General features: G+C 34.0%; 2 protein-coding genes across 2 annotated transcripts in view; one reads left to right on the plus strand and one right to left on the minus strand.

The window, feature by feature from the left end:
* Window positions 1-9,786, plus strand: part of LOC134276507 (uncharacterized) — a 25,386-nt gene extending 15,600 nt beyond the window's left edge. Inside the window, exon 2 of the mRNA XM_062758756.1 lies at window positions 7,864-9,786. Within this exon, the coding sequence (XP_062614740.1) occupies window positions 7,864-9,600 (1,737 nt within the window). The 3' untranslated portion in view covers window positions 9,601-9,786. The remainder of the gene's footprint in view (window positions 1-7,863) is intronic.
* On the minus strand, window positions 1,695-21,896 carry LOC134276505 (U4/U6.U5 tri-snRNP-associated protein 1-like). The gene is made up of 19 exons (XM_062758755.1): window positions 21,577-21,896; window positions 19,415-19,487; window positions 19,158-19,219; window positions 18,834-18,969; window positions 18,475-18,577; window positions 18,011-18,088; window positions 17,453-17,549; window positions 16,943-17,085; window positions 16,326-16,535; window positions 15,969-16,093; window positions 15,517-15,701; window positions 14,518-14,648; window positions 14,108-14,281; window positions 13,477-13,581; window positions 5,198-5,279; window positions 4,966-5,065; window positions 4,362-4,599; window positions 3,034-3,150; window positions 1,695-1,968 (listed from the first exon to the last, which is right to left on the minus strand). Exons 1-18 carry the CDS (start codon window positions 21,800-21,802, stop codon window positions 3,085-3,087), a joined length of 2,334 nt encoding a protein of 777 aa, XP_062614739.1. The 5' UTR covers window positions 21,803-21,896; the 3' UTR covers window positions 1,695-1,968; window positions 3,034-3,084.
* Window positions 21,897-21,904: the final 8 nt, after the last annotated feature.

Here is a 21,904-nt window from a genome sequence, read left to right on the forward strand (position 1 = left end):
TTCCAAGGGGAGATAATTATGAATTAGTGAAAAATTAATGGCATTTTCAAAAATCTTCTTCTAAAGAACCATTGGGCTAGGAAAGATGAAACTCTTGTGAAATCATCCACAGGTAGTGTAGATTCAATTTTGTTCAAATCATGACCCCTGGGGGTAGGGTGGGGCCACAATGGCCGATCAAAGTTTTACATAGGAGTATATAGTGAAAACTTTAAAAATCTTCTTCTCAAGAACCACTGTGCCAGGAAAGATGAAACTCATGTGGAGTCATCCTCAGATAGTGTATATTTAAGTTTGTTCAAATCATGACCCCTGGGGGTAGGGTGGGGCCACAATGACTGATCAAAGTTTTACATAGGAATATATAGAAAAAAAAATTAAAAATCTTCTTCTCAAGAACCACTGGGCCAGGAAAGATGAAACTTATGTGAAATCATCCTCAGTTAGTGTAGTTTCAAGTTTGTTCAAATTATGACCCCTGGGAATTGGGGAGGGGGGGGGGGGAAAAAAAAGTTCTACACAGGACTAGATAGGGGAAATCTTTTAAAATCTTCTTCTCAAGTATTTCAAAGCCATTAGTGATATTTATGTGGAATCATCCTCAGGTAGTGTCGATTCTACAAAACTTTTATTGTAGTTTGGTTAAATCATAACCCCCAGGGATAGGGTGGGCCACAATGGGGGATCCAAGTTTCACAATAAAATATATATTTAAAAAAAATCTTCTCAAGAATAGCAAAGCCATTATTAGTAGTACTAGTATTTATATGGAAGCATTTTCTGGTAGTGTTAGAATTAAATTTGTTCAAATCATAACCACCAAGGGTAGGGTGGGGCCACAATGGTGGATCAAAGTTTTACATAGAAAAATAAAGGAAAAAATCCCAAGAACAGAAAAGCTATGTTTAGTCATATTGACATTTAAGCATCCTCCTGTATTGAAAATAATTTATTCAAATCATGGCCCTTTGGGGTAGGGAGGGAAACATGGGGAATCAAATTCAAATTATTATGAAGTTATATATAGGAAGAAAATGTTTAAAAAAAATCTATTTATCAGGAATAGCAAAGTCATATGCTGCAGTAATATGAAGGCAATCTCAAGTAGTATTAAAATTCAAGCCCTCCCCCCACCCCCTTCAGTGAATCTTTCAGTTCTGATCTGATTTGTGATTTTTCCTAGCCGATTTGCTCAGGTGAGCGATGTGGCCCCTTGGCCTCTTGTTTGTTATGGGAAACTTAATACTAGTAAATGTCACATCAGAACATAAGACAGGAAAAGCAAAATGATATTCTGTATGTAATAAAGATTCTGTGAAAGTCTCATTTAATTTCATTCATTATTATAGGAATTGCATACAAGATATAGGTACTCCCTAGTGTTCAAGACAGAAGGACAAACAAATCATATTACTAGTACCCAACCCCCTTTTCAAGCTAGGGGATGGGGGTATAAAAGATACACATTGTCCTGCATTAATTCCTTAAAACATACTTTGTGCATGTGGGTATATGTAACAGGGAGTAGCTGGGAGATCTGTGCTTTTTCAAAATGAAGTTTCCAGTATTTGTTTCTGGTATTTTTTCACATCAAAACATTTCAAATCCCTCACTCGACACGAAACTTAAAGGTCTACAAGTCAAAAAATACTCAATGGGAGATAAGTTTATACATATAAAAGATAAGCCTTAAATCTGTTTTCATGTTTTTATTGACAGTTGTGGAATCTAACAAAGATAAAATGATGCAATGTACAAGTGTAGATGTCGTTATTTACTGTCAGAGCCAATAAAATCATGATGCAATGTAATGTTTTGATTTAGTGAGCCAATAAATCACAGACTGCTCAAGGGATGTTTACTGTCTGTAGTTGACCTCCTTCTTGTATGTTATCTGCATTCAAAGTCTAGGAAATGCAAGTAACATTCATCCAGATTCAAGTTTGGCTTGGTTTAATGATCGAATTTCTGAAAATAAACAATGAAAAGAACTCAACAACAGTACTCACTTCAGCAGGGGTTCAAAATTTTTTTTGTCATGGTCAAGTCCAGGACTTAAAGAGTAAATTTTAGGCAAGTCCGAGGAAGAAATTTCAGAGTCCATATTTACCTATACATCATTAAATTTATGTTATTTATAATTTATTTTCATTTGTTGCATTGAATGAATAAAGACTACTAGTATTTGTATTAATATATGTTTTATTTTTCCTCCATAAACTGTCATATAGTCATACATGTCAAATGAGTATTTGAACACAATACAGACTGATAGATTATTGGTACATTACAATAACTTTTACAAATACTCACTACTGAATAAATCATCTGTTACAATAAATAGAGATTAGAATGTTCTGTAGGCCCTAAGTCACAGCTATAACCGAAATTCAACCAACTCTAGGAGGAAACATGAGAAATTTCGTAAAAGCAAGAGTCTAACCGCAACAGAAAATAAAAAGACGGATTGTATTTTTAAACATTCGTAATGTTTTATTTAATTTAACGCCCACAAACCCACATTTTAACTTAATACGTTTGAGAATTTGCTTTATTTTAGATACGATCATTTTTTAATTTATAAAAAAAGATAAACAAGAAACATAGCCAAGTCCCAGGACTTTGTTGAATTCTAAATGCCGAGTCCGGATCCGGAATTTGTTAGTCCGGGACGTCGGGCTTGAGGAATTTTGAACCCCTGCTTCAGGTTTCAGCACTTAAGATTGAAGGCAAAAATCTTCATTGAAAATAAAACGGGGAAAAAAGAATTTGAAATTACATCTACCGGTAAATCAGCATTTATCTGTGTAAAAAAAGAACAACAAATATCTTGTTGAAAAAAAAAACTAGCCCTGGTATAAATTTTTCAAAATTGATACAAAATTTACTCATTATTCATTTACTTCATTTGCAATTTTAAATCCCTCTTTTTACTATGTAAAATTTGTCTGTAAATGTATAGAATGTTCTTAAATATGAACAATTACAAACCAAAAGAGTAAATCTTTCCTTTGAAAAGATACATGTACTTACGATGAGAAACCTTTGGAGCCAGACAGGACAATGTAAGGTGATTTCTGTTCTCTACTTATCCTTAAGCATGTTCAGCGTACCTAGGGGCGTGTCTGTGGAACTCATCTGCTTCATCAACTGTAATCCAGATAAAAAGAAATTATAATAACAGCAGACATTCGGTATTTTGAATGTTTTATGTATTTTAAACACTAGGGATTTGCCGAAGAGTCCTACTTGAACCTATTAATGTTGGGTCAACTTAAGAACTTCAGACAGATGAACAAATCTCTCAGAGTTCTTCTCAACAATCTATTCATTAGGGATTCAAATCGGTCAATTTTTAAATGAAGTTTGAAAGTATTAAAAGTCCTTTATGAACAACTGACTGCAAAACATTGAAATAAAACCACATGGTTTTTACCTGTAAATTATGACAACTTTGTACGAAATTTAATCTAACATTTTTAAAGTCCAATTGATTTTAGATAAATAAGAAATAAAATCATAAATGGCCCACAGTGGTTTTGTTTAAAAAAATAATCTGCATGTATCAATGCGTTTGACGTTTAAAATTTGTATGAACATGTAAAATTTATCAATGAACATGTACATATATATGATTTCATTAAAATTACGAGACGTTATGTTGTACCTAATTATAAAATTTTAATTCTTTTAAAACCTTTGCATTCAACCATTTGCATTAATTGGCAAATTACCATCCATATCAACAATCGCACGTGCAATTTTTATCGTGTCTCGTAGAATTTCTGGAGAATTGACAAAATTTCTAATTTATCTAAACATATATAATAGACCTTAAACGATGTTCAATGAAAACAAATAATTAGAATAAACCTGTAAAAGACAGCGAACCTGAGAAAAGGCCTCTTGGTCACGGTAATTACTGTATCTGCCACAGGTGATAACCATTTAGAGGCTCAGGAAACCCTAATTACTGTATGTACAAGTGCAGAACATTTTACGTTTAAAACCGATATTTTATGCATTAATAAATAAGCTTAAAAAACATTAAAAAATATACATCCTATGTAACCGAGTCGATTTTAGAATTCGATAGCCCAAATCTCCCGGTTAACCTGTTGACATCCCTAATTTATATTCAAGATAATGAAGTTTGAAAGTATTAGTCTTTTTTGCAAAATGTTTTTCCGAAATAGAAGATAGATGTACGATTTAGTCACTCTGGTAGTATCATGCTTCTTGTGAGCATCTTGTGAGCATATCCAACTAAAATTTGTATGAACATGTAAAATTTGTATGAACATGTACATATATATGTATACTACCTAATTATAAAAATTCCCACAACCATAGGAAATTACCTGTTCCTCCTGCAGTTTTTTCGTTCGTTTTTCCGTTTTCTTTTTGCCGGAGCCTTTCCCATGGAACCTGTGAGACAGCTGCCTGAAGGCCTCCTTCTGATTTAACAGGTGCCCCCCGTCGTCCACGTATTCCAGTTTGACGTCTGGTTTATATCCCTCTTTCTCCTTGAAGTCCTGAGTCAGCCCTCCCCCTCCACTGTATCGGTCCCTCTTCCTGCTGTATTTCTCATCCAAATCACTGGAAAAAAGTAGTAGATCTAGAGATCAGTGGGGGTTCAGGGAGGGGATGTTTTAAACTTACTTACTTTCAGGACTACTTCTTTTCAACAGCTCAGGTAATTTTCATTTTAAAACAATTATTTTTCAAAATGGTCACTGTTCCTCACAAATAAAAATACATGTAGTTCTTAATGACAAATCTTCCTTAAACGTCAGTCATGAATCAAAGTTTCCCCCATTAGTTGATTTATATGGACAGAACTAGTTAATTTTTTTTTCTTACAATAGAACCATTTACAGAAAACATGATACATGTACAGGTAGTTTCTTCAAGAATTACTTTTATATGTATAAAGGTTTTACAGTATTTGTCTAATAAACTTACTCATATCGTTTGTCTTCTATAGAGTAATTCTGAACCTCCAGGTCAAGCTTAGCTTTGCTCCTCACAATGGCATTTTTCTTCCCTTCATCTTCTATGTATCCTGTAAAACAAACAGCCCTGTTTTACAAGACTTTTTTCCCCAAGAATGTACTGAACTTATATTCCAAATAGCTACAAGTATTCCAAAGATTTTTCAATCAAAATTCATTTGAAAAGCAATAGTTCTACAAACCTTTCTTAACAGCCAGCTCTAGAGCTGCTCCGACCCCTGAACTCACCACCGGTTCTTCTTCTAACACTGCTTGTTCCTCTCCCTATAGATACAAGAAATTTTAGAGACACTGAAAACTATTATTTCTTTGGTATGGGAATTTTAGTTGGAAATCACATACACCCTGTACAAGGAAAATTCAGCCCCTCATATATAATAATAGTTGTTCAGTATACACAGGGATAAAGTGAACTTACAGATAAAGTTTTAGCATCTCTTAAAACAAGAGGCCCATGGGCCACAATGCTCACCTGAGTAACTTTGACCTGCTGTTCTTCACCTGATTTCTACCTTGTAATAGCTATTGTGACCCCTGATGTACCCCCAGGAGTCAGGATTTAAACAATTTAGAATCTACATTACCCCAGGATGCTTCCACATACTCATAAGTTTCAGCACATTCTGGTCCAGTGGTTTTTTAGATGATTTATTGAGAGTATGCCATTTTAAACATCCCTCTCAAGAGTTTTTCATTCACATGGAAATGCCACCACTTGCCGATGGAGAGTTGCAGATATTGTCCTATACTCGGCACTTAGGGACATTGAGCAGTGAGGGAATGTGCCAGCACCTTCTGTGACACAGGACCTCGGTTTATACAGTCTCATCCGAAGGACCGTTCTCTATGTCCTACAGTGGTATTCATACCTGCGAGGTTGGGATGACTCCTTACTTTGCGACTCTAAAGCAGACGCAAACCACTGCGCCACACGGGTGACATGGTTCTCAAGAAGAAGAGTTTTAAAGATTTTTTCTTCATATTTCAATGTAAAATTCAGGGATTCCCCATTATGACCCCGTCCTACCCCCATGGTTCATGTTTTGAACAATTTAAAATCAACCCTAACCCGGGATGCTATCACCTAATGCCCTGTTCACACGGAGAGTTTAATTCCAATTAAACGTAAAGTTACTGCGAATTAGCTTCGCTTAGCGTTCACACGGAGAATTTAATGTGAATTAGTTTAATTCGAATTTTTACATCGCATTTGGGCCATGTGATCGCTAAGTGAAGCTAATTCGAATTAAATTTTGAGGCATGCGTAATGGCAAAATTAGGTCAAATGCCACACGTCCGTGGTCAGTTTGAAGTATTTGTGCTATTTATGAGTAAAAAACTAAGGAAAATTGTGTTAAACACTAAAATGTGTGTGCAGACACTGTAACATTATGTCAAATGCATCTGCCCCTGCATAAGGTGACGTGATTTGCAAATGACGTCACAATCGCTTTACTGACGCCTAACTGTCAAAGTAAAATTTTAATTCGCATTAGTTTACTTCACATTAGCTGTCGTGTGAACGCAATTTAATTCGCATTAATTTGATTCGCATTAGTTTACTTCGCATTAATTTACTTCGAATTAAACTCGTCGTGTGAACAGGGCATAAGTTTAGCTTTTCTGGCGCAGTGGTTCTTGAGAAGAATTTTTAATGGACCTACCCTATTTTGTATTGTTTTGACAAGATTTGATTATCCCTAGTCCTTATAGTATGCAAAATACCCAAGTTTAAACAAAAACATAACTTTTGGTCAACATTATTATAGTGACACCTTAAGACCATATCCTTTGTCCTCAGGGTGATGCCTTGAACAATTTTTAATCTACAACATATTCTCATCTTTGTATATAAGTTTGCTGATAATCTATCCAGTGGTTCTTGAGATGAAGATTTTTTTTAAGCAACCACTACTCTTTTGCCTCAGTAGAGCTAACAAACACACATACCCCGGTAATTATATATCTTTGATAAAAGAATTTGGATATAATTTTGTAAAATAAAATCGTTTACTTTCTAACATTCTTTCCCCATAATAACATCGATACTATTTTTAACACTATTATTCATTTGGTACTAAAGTATAGTTGTACTACAAACAATTTTTTAAATCGTACAATCTAAAAACGGTTTCCCAAATCTATATTTACGATTTATAAAAATCTCCAACCAGGAAAGTAAATAACAAATCTGTACAAAGATTTAACAAAAAAATTGCTTAAACTGTCGATTTAAAATCTCCTTCCTAAAATTATCCCAATTTTCCCATTATTGTTGATGTCCCTGGCATACTCTCCTAACTAGACAGTGATTCCTTATATTTTCATTTCATTGTGAAATAAAATGGTAGATTTAGACTTTAAAAATGTAGACATAGACTGAAATTACATGAGGACTTCCATGCCAATTTCAATAGTCCTCGCCCAATGACGTCAAACACAATGGCAGCTGCACGAGATTTACATCCACATTTTGCCTCCTTAGCATCAGACATAGAGACAGATGTGCACAAGATTTGCATGCATTTTAGGCCTCCTTAGCTCCTGACCTATCAACCTGCCTAATTTACATTCCAGCAGAATTATCAAGAAATAGACTCCGACAACTTTTAAAGAGTTATCGCAGAGAAAAAAAATAGAAATGGAAATATACCAGAATAGTTTACAAACTTCACACCTTTACGGGAGCGTTCCTTTTAAGTGGGACTGGTGTCAGACAACTAAAATACATGTATATTGTTTTCTGAAGTTGATTTAAGTTTAACTTAAACAATTAAAGTCAATAGGTAAAACTGTTAAAATTTTTAAATCCATATGCATATAACAAACTTTTCAATGTTAATTTTAGATGGCACTTTCCAAACCGAAAATTCCAGGCATTGCCCAACATTTTCTGGAGTGTGGTACTGAAGATTGTGAGAGAAATTGTGAATTCTACTGCAATTCCTGCCATCAACAGATGTGTAAATCATGCAGAGACCAACATCTAAAGATTGCAGAAAACAAGAACCATGAAGTGGTCCTTTATCAGCAACATAGACGACAACTCCCTGTGATGAAATGCAAGATCCACCCCACTAAAGATATAGATATTTTCTGTGAAGAATGCAATGTTCCTTTATGTTCAAAGTGTTCAACAATGCAAGATCATAGGGGGCATCAATTTTTTGATTTAGAAATTATATACACAGAGAAATTTGAAATTTGCCATAAGGAACTCTCTAAAATCCATAATTACTTTGTTCCTATATCAGAGGATTTAAAGAGAGAAGTTCAGGAAGATGCCACAGAAGTTAAACAGATCATGGACAGCATACGGACATCCATGAAGGCTGCAGCCGAGTCTCTAAAAAACTTGGTGGACACAGTTCTCTCAGAAAATATGGAAGAATTAAACCAAATAGAGAAGTCATTACTGGAGAAATTAAAGAGCCAAGAGAAGACATTTGATGATTATATTGCCTATCTCAGTGACCTTGTTAAAGAGTTCCAGAGTTACCTGTCCTCTACTGAGCTCACCAACTTCACAACTAAACTTCCAGAGAATTTAGAAATAAAATCCATTCCAGAAACCACAAAACCTGTCACACCAGAATTTTCTCCTGCTCAATACAGCAAAGGTGATGTTGATAAATTACTGGGGAAGATAACTGTAACAAATAGAAAGGAAAAACTCAGAAGAGTAGAGCCCATGGAAATTGCTTCTTTTTCTACATCAATGAAATCTGCAAGTAAACAGACAAAACAGGATAAAGATATGAAATCTGACAAGAAACAAACATTGTCTCTCTCTGCCTCTGTCACCAAGGTCAGGGAGTTCCATGTACCAAGTGTTAGAAATGTATTCCATGTATCACTAGATCAATCAGGCAGACTCTGGATCAGTGACAGTATTGGTAATCTTGTCCAAACAGATCTACAGGGGAATGTGATACAGAAGATAGAAACCAGTGGTGGATCTGAAGGTTACCACACAGTCACACAGGACAGGGATCTGATCTTTACAGACCAAAACAAAAATGTCATCAATAGGATAACACAGGATAATAATATAACTGAATTCATTAAAACTGGAGACTGGGTACCACTCAGCATACACTCCTCCCACATCAATGGGGACTTACTGGTGGGGATGAAAACAGATAAAGAGGCTAAAGTCATCCGGTACAACAAGACAGGAAAAGAACTACAGAACATACAGAGGGATAATAAAGGATTGGAACTGTATATGTCACCACACTACATTACAGAAAACATCAATGGCGATATCTGTACATCAGACATTAATAAAGGTGCTGTAGTGGTGGTGAATAAATCAGGACAATACAGGTTCTCCTACACAGGTCAGGAGTCAGAGTTCTGGCCCTGTGGAATCTGTACTGATGTCCTCGGTCACATCCTGGTGTGTGATGAAATCAGTAACACTGTTCACCTCCTTGATCAGGACGGTCAGTTCTTGTCTCTATTACTCACACCACAACAAGGGGTAGAGTTTCCCCGTAGTGTGTGTGTGGATGATGAGAACAATCTCTATGTAGGACACAGATTCACCAACACACTGACGGTGTACAAGTATCTAAAGTGATTATAATTCTATCAGTTGTACATAATTATAAAACTTAAATTTGTGATTTCCAGCACAGAAATGTATATCCTGAATAATGTTCCCTCTATTGAACATTATACTGAACAAATTGTACATACTGTAAATTAATTTCAATGGAAAACATTGCATAAACACTTCTTTGGATTTGGAATTAAAAGATATCTGTCTATTAAATCTTCTTTGTTTAAATGATATGACTGCATTCATGAAGAAATAAAGTACATTAACTATTTGTAAAATTATCTCGGATAAAGACATTGGAAAAGTAAATATTTAAAGGTACTTGGACACAGATTTGAAGTCAATATTTTCTCTATAATATAGCGACTTATATATTTAAATAGCATTTCACACAAAAAATTTCATTTCAAAGTTATTAAAACTTCAAAATTTTTTGGCAGGTTTGATTGACACATCCTTGCGCTTTCACAAATTTTAGCCTTATTCTTAATCCTTAAGAAAAGTGGCAATCTTGTTGTGTATTAATGAGAAATATTAAAACTTTTATCCAGAAAAATGATTTTATTCAGAGTAAAAATGTTAGAAAGCAAAACTGACTCCCTCACAAGTATCGTCATTCCGAACTAAGAGTTGCGTACAGAGTTTAGCAAATCGAGCACACTCGTGTTATGTACACAGTTTTGTAAACAGGGCACGAGTTCTGTTATTGTTGATGCTTATAATTCTACGGGTGCGTTCAAACGTCACAGTCTGCTTACCACACCTGCACAAACTGACAATATATTGCATGTTTGTTTTGCTTTTGAACATGTCTACTCTGAATTTTCTGGATTATAAATATTTTTCATTTATACAGAAGAAGATTGCCACTTTTCCCTAAGGATTAAGAATAAAACTAATTTATGAAAGTGCAAGGATGTGTCAATCAAACCCGCCAAAAAATTTGAAATTTTAATATCTTTTATAAGAAATAAGATTTTAATTAATTTTTGTAAAATGCTATTAAAATATATAAGTCGTAATATTATAGGGAAAATAATAACTTCAAATCTGTGTCCAAGTACCTTTAAGGAGTGAATTTAAGACACACTGATCCTCAGGTTCAGAAAATTAGACACTGCCTAAAGCCAAAAGAAAATATACTCTTGTTTTCTGTCCCCTGATCAAAATATAGGGTAGGTAGGAAGGGAAAAATTTTATTTTGAGAAAAAAAAATATTTTCAAAACTCAATGAATGCTGAACACATAGCATGTAATAACAATAAAACAGTTAACAGTTTACAAAGCAAGTTTGTCTATAAAGATTTATAAAGTAAAGATATCCTGTATACTTGTGATGTATTAGTTCTGTAAATATTGTTGATCGACTTGAGTATTTCAGGAAAATAGCCCTCTAAACAAGAGACCCATGGGCTCACCTGACTAACTTTGGTGAGGTAGTTCTTCATCAGATTTCCTCTCTTATTTTACCTATTGTGGCCCCCTACCCCATCTCCTATCTGTCATGATTTTAACAATTTGAAGTTTTGATTTTTTCCTTTTCTTTCTCTGTAAAACTTGGATTCCCTATTGTGGCCCTGCCCTACCCCTTGGGTCATGATTTTAACAATTTAGAATTTGCACTACCCAAGGATGCTTCCACATACAATGTAAGTTTCAGCTTTCCTGGTCCAGTGGTTCTTGAGAAGAAGATTTTTAAAGATCTTTCCTATATATGTAAAACTTTCATTCCCCATTGTGGCCCCGCCCGACCTCCAGGGGTCATGATTTGAATAATTTGAAATTTACACTACCCCAGGATGCTTCCATATAAGTTTCAACTCCACTGGCCCTGTGGTTCTTGAGAAGAAGATTTTTAAAGATTTTTCCTATATATCTCTATGTAGAACTTGGATTCCCCATTGTGGCCCCCACCCTACCCCCAGAACTCATGATTTGAACAAGTTAGAATCTACACAACCCCAGGATGCTTCCACATATGTTTAAGCTATCCTGGCCCATTGGTTCTTGAGAAGACGATTTTAATAACTTTTCCTATATATTTCTATGTTAAACTTGGATTCTCTATCGTGGCCACTGGCCCCACTCTACTCCCTTGGGCTTTCAGCTCAGGTGAATTAAAAATGAAAATGTAAAAAAAAACTTTTAGGGTCAGAGGGTAAAATGTAGGGAAGGTCGGGTCAAAGGAAACAAGAGCATTTTTTTTTGCCTAATTGAAAACGCTCACAAGAGGCCCATGGGCCACATTGCTCACCTGAGCAATGTGGATACGGAACAAGCAGAAATCAGTTTATTATTGAAAAGTTTAAACCCAAAAGTGGTCCCAACTAATCCTTAAATGGGAGAATGTATGATTTGAACAAACATGAATCTACACTAAGGATGCTTGCATATTTCTTTAACTAACTGTAGCTCCTTTATGGCCCTTTACATTAACTTAACTTGTGGCCCCACCCTACACCCAGGGGTCATGACTTGAACAAACTTGAATCTACACTACCTGAGAATGCTTCCATATTAATATGACTAATTATGGCTTTGCCTTTTTTGAAAAGTAGATTTTTAAAGAATTTTCTACATATTTCTATGTAAATCTTGGATTCCATGTTGTGCCCCACCCTACCCCCTGGGGATGAATTTGCACAAAATTGAATCTACACTACCTGAGGATGCTTCCATAATATGTTCTACGGTGCGACCGTTGGAGTGAGCGCAGTTATTTACTATCAAAAACCATTTCACAGCTTTTACTTGCACTGCATATCCACAGTTCATTTAAAATAACAGAAGATAATAAAAAGAAATCTTCCCAGGCATCGGGATCGAGATTCCGAACTTTTCGGAAGTTTCCGACAAAATCAGAAATACTCGAGCCGTTTAAGTGACGAAAGTATGACGTCAAATAAAAAGTTTTGTTGACTTTAGAACGCAAACGATAGTTTTATGACAGGGAAATTGCATTAAATCATTGTTTGTAGTTTTTCTCAAGTAAGTTGTTGCTATGTTTTAGCCACCATGTTGCTATATGCACCGCAAAGGATTATTGGGAGTTTGGAATTTTTTCACGCAGTGAGATAAAAATTTCTTGGAACAATGTGCAGATTTCAACCCGAATTTCCTCCGTTCATACACGTTAGTCTATTGAGCTCACTATGCGAGCGGTGCTTTGTGCCGCCTCGCTGCGCTCGATATAAATATGATCAATCATGCCTTTGCTATTCTTGAGAAGAAGATTTTTTAAGATTTTCCTTATATATTTCTAAGTAAAACTTTGATAGGCCATTGAAGCCCCCCCCCCCCCCCACCCCTGATGGTCACGATTTGAACAAACCTAAATCTACACTACCTGAGGATGCTTCCATATAAATATGATCATTCATGCCTTTGCTATTCATGAGAAGAAGATTTTGAAAAAATCTACCTATATATTTCTATGTAAAACTTTGATCGGCCATTTGTGGCCCAACCCTACACCTGGGGGTCATGATTTGAACAAACTTGAATATTCACTACCAGAGGATGCTTCCACATAATTTTCGTCTTTCCTGGCCTACTGGTTCTTGAGAAAAAGATTTATAAAAGATATAATTAATTTATCACTGATTCATAATTATCTCTCCTGGAAGAGGGCATGGTCCTTCATTTGAACAAACTTGTTTGGTTGAAGTTGGCCCAGTGGTTCTTGTGAAGAAGATGAAAATGTGAAAAGTTTACAACAATGACAACCGACAAATTTTGATCAGAAAACCTCACTTGATACCTTTGGCTCAGGTGAGCGAAAAAATATTATCAATTGTAATTGTAAAATTTTAAGGTCCCTGATATAACAATGTAACAGGTACTGCAAACTTAAATACTTACAGTGATATTGACATCAGGTAAATAAATACTTACGGCGATATTGACAGGTGTCTCGTCAATTTCCACAGCATTCCAACCTGACATTTGTTCCTCATCTTCTTCTTTTTTCCTTCGTTCTTCAAGTTCTTTCTCAAAATCCTGAAAACATCACTGATTATAAGAAAAACTGACAAGAACTTATTTCATAAATACTGAAATCCAAATACCACAGAAAATAAAATTTCTTATATGTATATTCTTATGAAAAGACAAGGGAGCATGGATCAGAATTCCTGGTCTTTAATTTTTTAATATATGAATAAATTTTTTTGTAATGTAGACCATACCATGATGATCACTGCCTCAATCTCTAGAAGAACTTTTATGCATGCATTTAACCTCTTTTGTAGATTTGATAGAACAAATAATCTCTCTCCATCAAACAAATATACTCTAAATATTGTATTTCGGGAAATTTTTGTCCTTTTTTGCCACCCTCACAGGTAGGCAAATTTCAAGGTGAATTCAAAGAACATGGTATAATTTCTGAAACAGGACTGTTATTGGGCAAATTAAAACGGAGTAAATTTTTTTTGCATGTGTAAAACAGCAAAATTAAAATGGGGCAGAAATAATCTTGCAAACAAATGGCCTCTGTCATTCAAACACACATCTACCGACTGACCATGAAATCCTCCTGATCCTCCTCTCTGTTCCCTGACTGGCCGTACGTAGGAATATCCCCCAGGGTTCTACAGAACTCGGAGGTAGCATTGAGGATAATGTTACCGTCCTGGGGGGCTTCTTCTTCTTCTTCCTCTGGCTCTGATTTAGCTTTTAAGAGAACCTGCTCTGCTACCTAAAAATACAAGAAGAAAATGGCTTCTCAAAAATCAAGAAAATATGTATTCTTGTTTTATACTAATCTTAAATTTTGTCAAATGTGAGGTAGACAATATTTGCCAACTGGCATCTTTTTACCAATTAGCCTTTCAACATACCAAAGATAACCTAATTTAGACAACCAATTATCTCATCAGTAGTATCATCAATTATTTAACATTTTAACATTGACAGTAAGATTTGGATTTCTACCTTGATGACAGCTGATGCGTCTTTCCTCTGCTTGATTTTCCTGGCTTTAGACAGAGCCGAGTGTAACTCCTTCTCTGCCTCGTCTTCCTCTATTACAACATTACTGAGATCCTCATCTGGACCAACCAAGTCTGAAAGATAATTAATTTACATATATTAATTAAAATAATGTAGTTCATGTTAATGTGAATTCCAGACAATTTAGAACATAATTTTGACAAGTAAGGCCAAAAAAAATTAATCAATAGTTTCTCAGGTACCGCTGCATCAGTTCAAAAACGGCCGCATTGATCAATTTTATTGACATATTGAAAAGAGAGATAACTCAATTTTCTATTTTTCCATGTTGAAAAAGAAAATGGAGATATTCCCCTTTTCATCAATGCTAAAACAAACGTTTTTATTAGAAAAACAATACATTTCTTATAAATTTTAAGTATTATATTAATTAACTTTTAAATAAATGTTTGGAGTAACATTATTTAAAGTTGAATACATATTACAACCAATTTCAGAGAACAAAAATTAAGAATTGTTCGATATTATCAATTTTAATGAAAAAATAGCTTAGAAAAGGTGTTAAACCTGCTTCCAAAAAAAAAAAAAAAAGCCTGCCTGCCGCATTGAATTCTGATTTTTTTGGCCTGAGAAACTATTGATTAATTTTTTTTTTGCCTACCTCTAACTTCAATTTTTGAATTTGCGTGAATTCTAAAAAATTGGATTAAATGTCTGCAAGCATTGTATGATGCTAAGTGGTGAAAGATAATTTTCATCATTTAAACAAAGTGAATATTTCAATACAGGTCTTATTGTAAAATAAAATTATTTTTACAGTGTGTATGTTGGTGAAAAATTTCAAAGTTTTCCCCATATCAAACTGTGGTTCCATCTGTGTGAAATTGGAACAAAGTTTCAAATATAAATATCCAGTATACATATTCTGCTTGTTTGAAATTGGTACACAATATCAAACAATAATAGCCAGTATACACGTACCCTCCTCTTCCTCTGGTTCTGTGACCTCCATTGGCTGGTCATTAACACTGACCGCTGTGTGACCGTGGGCGTAGTCTATCACAATGGGAGCCGTCATGCCCCCACCCCCACCGTAACCGTTCTCATACCCTGTCTGACCCTCAACAGCCTCCTCCTCCTCTCGCATGTACCCCCTCCCTCTTTTCCTGCAAGAAAAATTCTTACATCATATCTTTTCTTTTTGAAAGGTTCTTTAATGTATAATGAAGACACATTAACTTGCTAAGCTTTATTATTGAACTTCATGTAACAGTTGCAATTCATGAACACAAATGTACATGGTAAATCTTACACATTAAATTTGCAGCTTTTGATTACAGCACTTTTTATTTCTTCACATATACCAATTAAATTGTGTAACTTTTAATCAAATGTTGCCATTTAACTATCTTCATTCAAAATACAAGCTTTACCTTGACCCATAATCTGTGTCCCCCTGACCTTGATTTGGCAGAGGAAGTAGGTCATCTGCTTTTAGTGATTCTTTTTTCCTGATTTTCCTTACTTTCTTTTTAACCTTTTTAAACTTTGCTGCATCCTTTTAAAACAGATATTATTAGTACATGTAACATCAGTATTTATGCAACTATCTATTTACATGCTATGAAGTGCTTACAACTAAATTGCTGTTCAATTTTGATTATGAGTGTTAATTTTCCATTTTTTCTAGATGAATGCACTTTATATCTGTCATTTTACAGCTTGAAAAATCTTTCTTGTATTAAATGTATACAAAGTCTACAAAAAGTAGGTCAAATGCTGATACTCACAGCTGCTTCCTGAGGGGTGAGGTACTCATTGATTGGGTTCAAGGTCACTCCTCCCAGGGACTGACTCTGTTCTCTCAGCTGTCTACGAATTTCATCCATCTGTTTTTCGGGGTCAGTATCGTACTTTCCACCCGACCCTAACTCAAACTTCTCCCTCCTAACACCCTCTATCTCTTCATCATATTTATCTAACACATTCTTTGGTTTGAACTGTGAAATACAGAATAAAAAGCATATCAAAATCTTTTATATCCTAAGACCCTTGTTTTCATGTATACATGTAAATATCTCTGTGCGTTGTAAATGCACTTTTACAAAAAGTCAAAATTCTGAATAACCATAATTAATTTCTGTTTATTACACAGATATCTTGGATTGCTGTTGTATTTAGTTAATGCATTTTAAATACACTTTGTCAAATTTATGTTGATTTATTTTTACTATGTAAAGATAGTAAATTAATCCAATGTGGAAAAACATACATGTACAGTATTTTCTCTGATACACAGGAACTGAATGAAATATGAATTTTCGATACTTCCTGTCAAAAATATAATTTAAGATTTCTTTTCTGATGTACACAATTACAAGAACAGTGTATTTTGCTAAAGCCCTACCATTCCAAATTCATCTACATCCCCAGTATCATAGGGGTTGTAATCTGGCTTCTTCTTCTTAAGTTCCACGTTTTTCTCCGCCTTTTCATCATCCACGAGATTAACGTTAACTAACGTGTCTCCTTCATCTTCGTCTAACACTCCTGTACAACACAGATTCATCATGTGTATTTCATATGCATATTTATTCAGGTACAATAATATTTAATATTTAGTAATAGAAAAAAAATTAGCAAGCTTTAAAATGTATAGAATGTAATTTTCCCTCCATTTATTTTTACTCTTTATCAATAGTGGCAATTTCAAAATAGAGATAGACTTAATTGTTTGCAAGTGATAATGGGCAAAAATTAGCATGTAGATTCACATTAGCAAGAAATTTACATTCATTTATAATTAAATATCTATTATGGATTTTAAACTTCATCTTAGCACTGAAAAAAATTACTTTTTTCATTCTTATAACAAGGTACTGACAATTTTTTTTTATAATACTACTTTATCATATACCTTTGTCCTGCAGTGTTAAAATAATGGACTGTCCATCTTTAAATCTGTCCACAGAGTGCTCCACCTTCAGACCTCTCAAATCCTTAGATGTATATTCCTGTAAATGGTTAGGAAATAAGATTTAAAGCAATGGAAATAAGAGAAACAGTGGGAGTGAGAATAATTTCAAGCATATTTTTTTTAACTTTGCATCCTATATATTATACAGGTTATACCGTTTTATGCTAATGTGGGTTACAGATTTTTATGTACAGTAAAACTCTCATTTAGTACGAACACAGATATTATGAATTCAAGGATATAGCAAAGTTATCTTGGATGCCAAGCTACATAGATTTAAGGAATTCCTTATCCTTATATGCATATAACAAATTATGGATATAACAAAGTAATTTCCTGGGTCACAGTGACTTCTTTATGAACGAGTTTAACTGTTTATCCCTATGTGATTTACTGACCAAAAAATGCCCAAACTCTCTACTTCTTATTTAATAAACTGGATGAAATTAGTACATGAACTACAGATCCCTATTTTTTCTCAGTCTCACCAAAACTCACCTTCTTGTTATCTTTAAATTCCTCTTTAACAATGTCCTCCAATCCAAATGCTTCATCTAGTTCCATTAACTGTTTCGCCTGCAACATCAAATTGCATAATTCTTATTAGAGACCTGCCTTGATTTTAAAGTTTAATAAATTTCAAAATTACATAATAATGTCAGCCTTTGAGATGACTGTCTATCGCTGTATGTTACACTTCTACATGTAAACATGTCACTGTCTAATAATTGTAACTTTCTGTATTTTAATATTATATTAACTAGCAGAACTGATTGATAAGAAATTTATGATTTATGCACAAGTAAATAAAATTCTATCATACATTTCATCATTCAGCTCAATTTTTTTTTCAAAGAACTTTATTTGAAAGAAAATGCACATGAAATACCCAAATTTCTTTCTTACAATTAAACATAAAAATCCTCAGGAAAATATTACAACATCTAGAATTTTTTTCCTACCCTTTTTTCTGCCAGTTCCTTTTCTTTCTGTTTTTGTCGACTTTTCTTCACCCAGGCTGTTGTGTCATCTTCGGAATCACTTTCACCCAGAGTTTTTACTTTGCTGAAATACATAGAAAATTAAATAACAATGGATCAATATTAAAAATATATATATAAGATAAAAGTGCAATACATGGTAGAATCAATTTAAAGTTCTTTCAATTTATTTAACCCATTACTTAATGCATATCTGTAGCTCACTTTTTGTGCGCAATAAATATACACTTTTTTTTCAATTGGCAGCACTGTAGCTCTCTATTCGTACATCTCAGTTTGTTCAGACCAGTGAGCTACAGATCTGCAAACCCATAACCTACCCTAACTGGTCTTTGATTTTCCTTTTATCCTTCATTTTTTGAATTCTTTCCTTCAGTTTCTCAGTTTCTTTCTTCTCTGTTAGACTCATGGCAGGTTTGTGTACATCTCCTTCTTTTGTGATTAGGAAACCTTCATCTGCAATTTTTAATGTAATTTTTTACATAAATAAAAATGAAAGTGTACATGAGCTTTATGTCATATAAATATGTATCAGTAACATCTCAATAAATTGACAATAATTCACCTTTCAACAATTGTTTAAAGTCTGTGCTGTGAAAATTTTACTATTTTTAGTTTAACTTCATCATATATTCAATACCTACCAGTCTGTTTTTTCTCCGAACCAACATCAAGAGGTTTCAATCCTAATTTGGCTCTTATACGACTGTGAATGAAAAATGAAACTATTTTTACAATTCAATCTAATGGATGTTCTCAACATAAAGTAATATGCTGAAACAGGCACAATTACTGGTATTCTTCTCATAATTCTGTATTTAAACAGCATTTAATAATTTAAAAAAATTGTACAAATATATGAAACGAGCTCAAATTAATGAATGTATTAAAAAAATCATACTTTGTCTCTTCTATACTCAGAGAGACGTCTCCACTTGTTCCTCCCATAGGGGCAGGTGCATCTGTGTAGGACCCTGAAGGAGAGTTTAGGAAAAATTGGTTTTATTACAGTCTTTTCTCTTGTGATTGTCCAACAAGTACTAAATGTGTGCACAAGAAATGAAATGCAAACAGCAGAATACACTAGTTGCTTTACTTCTACATTTATACAGTGGCTGCAATGTTATTGTTGATGATAAGATTGAAAACAATAAACAAGGATTATTTTTGCATAAAATGATTTAAAACCATATCCCTATTTACAATTACATTTTGTTCATCGCTGAAATCAGTCATTTTCAAACACTCCAATCATTTGCAGATTTTTCAAAAATATTGGGGATAAAAGTAACGTGGCAATCAATTCAAGTAAAATTGCTGACTAAATATTTATGTCAGCATTAAATTTAAAAATTGCTTACTGTTTGGATTAGTAATCCTTTTCTTGATATATTGAATTATTGATATAAAAATACCTAGACCACAATATAAGTGAACAAAATTAATGTCAGAGAAAAAATTGTTTAGATCTCGTCATTGAATGCTTTTCATCATTAAATAGTAGGGATGTCAACGAGTACCCGGTTAACCGGGTACTACAACACATACCCAAAAAAACGTCCGAGTATCGAATACTAAAAATGGTACTCGGTTACTCGGATAAATATTTTTAAATATTTCTAAGCTTGTTTATTAATGCATTAAAAATCGGTTTTAAAACGTAAAATGTTCATTGCACTTGTACATACAGTAATTAGGGTTTCCTGCGCCTCTAAATGACCGTTATCGCCTGTGGCAGTGTTTATACAGTAATTACCGTGACCAAGCACCGGTTACCTACCTGGCTTTTCTCACCTTCGGCTGTCTTCTACCCTTATTTTTGTTTTGCTCTAATTATTTGTTTTCATTGAACATCGTTAAAGGTCTATTATGTTTAAAATAAATTAGATAATATTGTCAATTCTCCAGAAGCCGTAAATTCTCGGGGAAAGAGAGACGAAATTGCACGTGCGATTGTTGATATGGATGCGTTTGATTACATGCCAATTAATGCAAATGGTTGAAGGCAAAGGCTTTAAAAATCTTAATATGTCCATCTTTGCACTGAACTACAACATACCATCTCGTAATTTTATAAAATCTAGGATCGAAAAGTATACGGAGATCGTAAATTCGCTCTGTTATAGGAAAACTTGATCAAGTTGATACTGTACATGTAGCTCTGACGACTTATTACTTGGACTTCAAACGCATCAGAGTAACATTACAATTAGGGAACAGATTATTTTTTTTAAACAAAACCACTGTGAACTATTTATGATTTTATTTCTCGCATTTATCTGATAAATAAATTGAACTTAAAAAAAATGTTAGATTAAATTTCGTCGGGCACAAAGTGGTCATAATTGTTACAATACATTTACAGGTAAACCTCCCATCAGACCATGTGGTTTTATTTCTACAAGGGTTTACAATGTTTTACAGTTATCAATTAACTTGTTCATATTTATTTAGACTTTTACCGAGTACCCGGGTACTCGATCGGAAAAACGTCCGAGTAACCGAGTATTAAAACTGGACCGATTTGACATCCCTATTAAATAGTAGCACTATTTGAAGAGAATATAATGTTGTTTGACTTTTAACATAATTATTATTATCCTGTAATTATAAGCAATAATTATTTCGTTCAATAATCTAAATAGCACTTCACCAGAAGAAATGACAGAAATTAAAAATATTTGTTTTGCAAATACAAATGTAACATTCTGATTATTGATAAAAACAGACAAAACAAAATTTGCATGTTTCTAGATGCATTATCATGCACAATTAACAATGCAACAGCTAAGCCCAATTCAGGCATAATCTTTCATGTTACCCAAACGGCCAAACAGTTTCGCACGTTTCCACAATAACATTATAGCCACTCTAACAGCTATAAATACTAAGATAACAATTTGAATAGATATACGCTTTTCCCACTTCAGGTTTCTTAACTTTCCACTACCCTGACTATACCTAACATAACTTAATACTGTTTTTAACAGAAGTTAACTAGACGTGAATAATGAAGGGATTTTCAATAAAAATAAAAGAAAAGAAATATCTCAGAAATTACACCTTTAGACGATGCCTTAATTTCAACATCTTCGAGCTCCTTTGGATAATAATCATCATTTTCAAGGTACTCTTCCTCTCGTCGATATCTCTCCCGGTCCGAATGTTCTCTATCACGTTCGTGTCGGTGCCTTTTTCTTTCTTTGGAGCGAGAACGAGACCTGTGTTTTCTTTTCTTCTTGTGTTCTCGGTCTCTATCCTTTTCTTTATGTTTCTTTGAGGATCCCATTCTTTAATTTATATATTCAATCTATAAAAAATTACAAAACTTTCGTTATTTTCTAAATTTTGTTGTCGTTTTCTGTGCGAAAAACAAAGCGGAAGTGAAGTG

This window comes from Saccostrea cucullata, unplaced genomic scaffold (genome assembly GCF_032062105.1).
Source record: "Saccostrea cucullata isolate Sc308-1 unplaced genomic scaffold, CSIRO_AGI_Scuc_v1 ctg734, whole genome shotgun sequence".
In the NCBI taxonomy this organism is placed as follows: Eukaryota; Metazoa; Mollusca; class Bivalvia; order Ostreida; family Ostreidae; genus Saccostrea; species Saccostrea cuccullata.

Excerpts from the sequence above, each read along its gene's own strand:
- LOC134276505 (XM_062758755.1), bottom strand. The coding sequence starts at position 21,802 with ATGGGATCCTCAAAGAAACATAAAGAAAAGGATAGAGACCGAGAACAC. Across the intron at positions 18,970-19,157 it reads TTCGGAGAAAAAACAGACTG|ATGAAGGTTTCCTAATCACA; the intron begins GTAGGTATTGAA and ends TAAAAATTGCAG. Across the intron at positions 3,151-4,361 it reads AAAAACTGCAGGAGGAACAG|TTGATGAAGCAGATGAGTTC; the intron begins GTAATTTCCTAT and ends TCTGGATTACAG.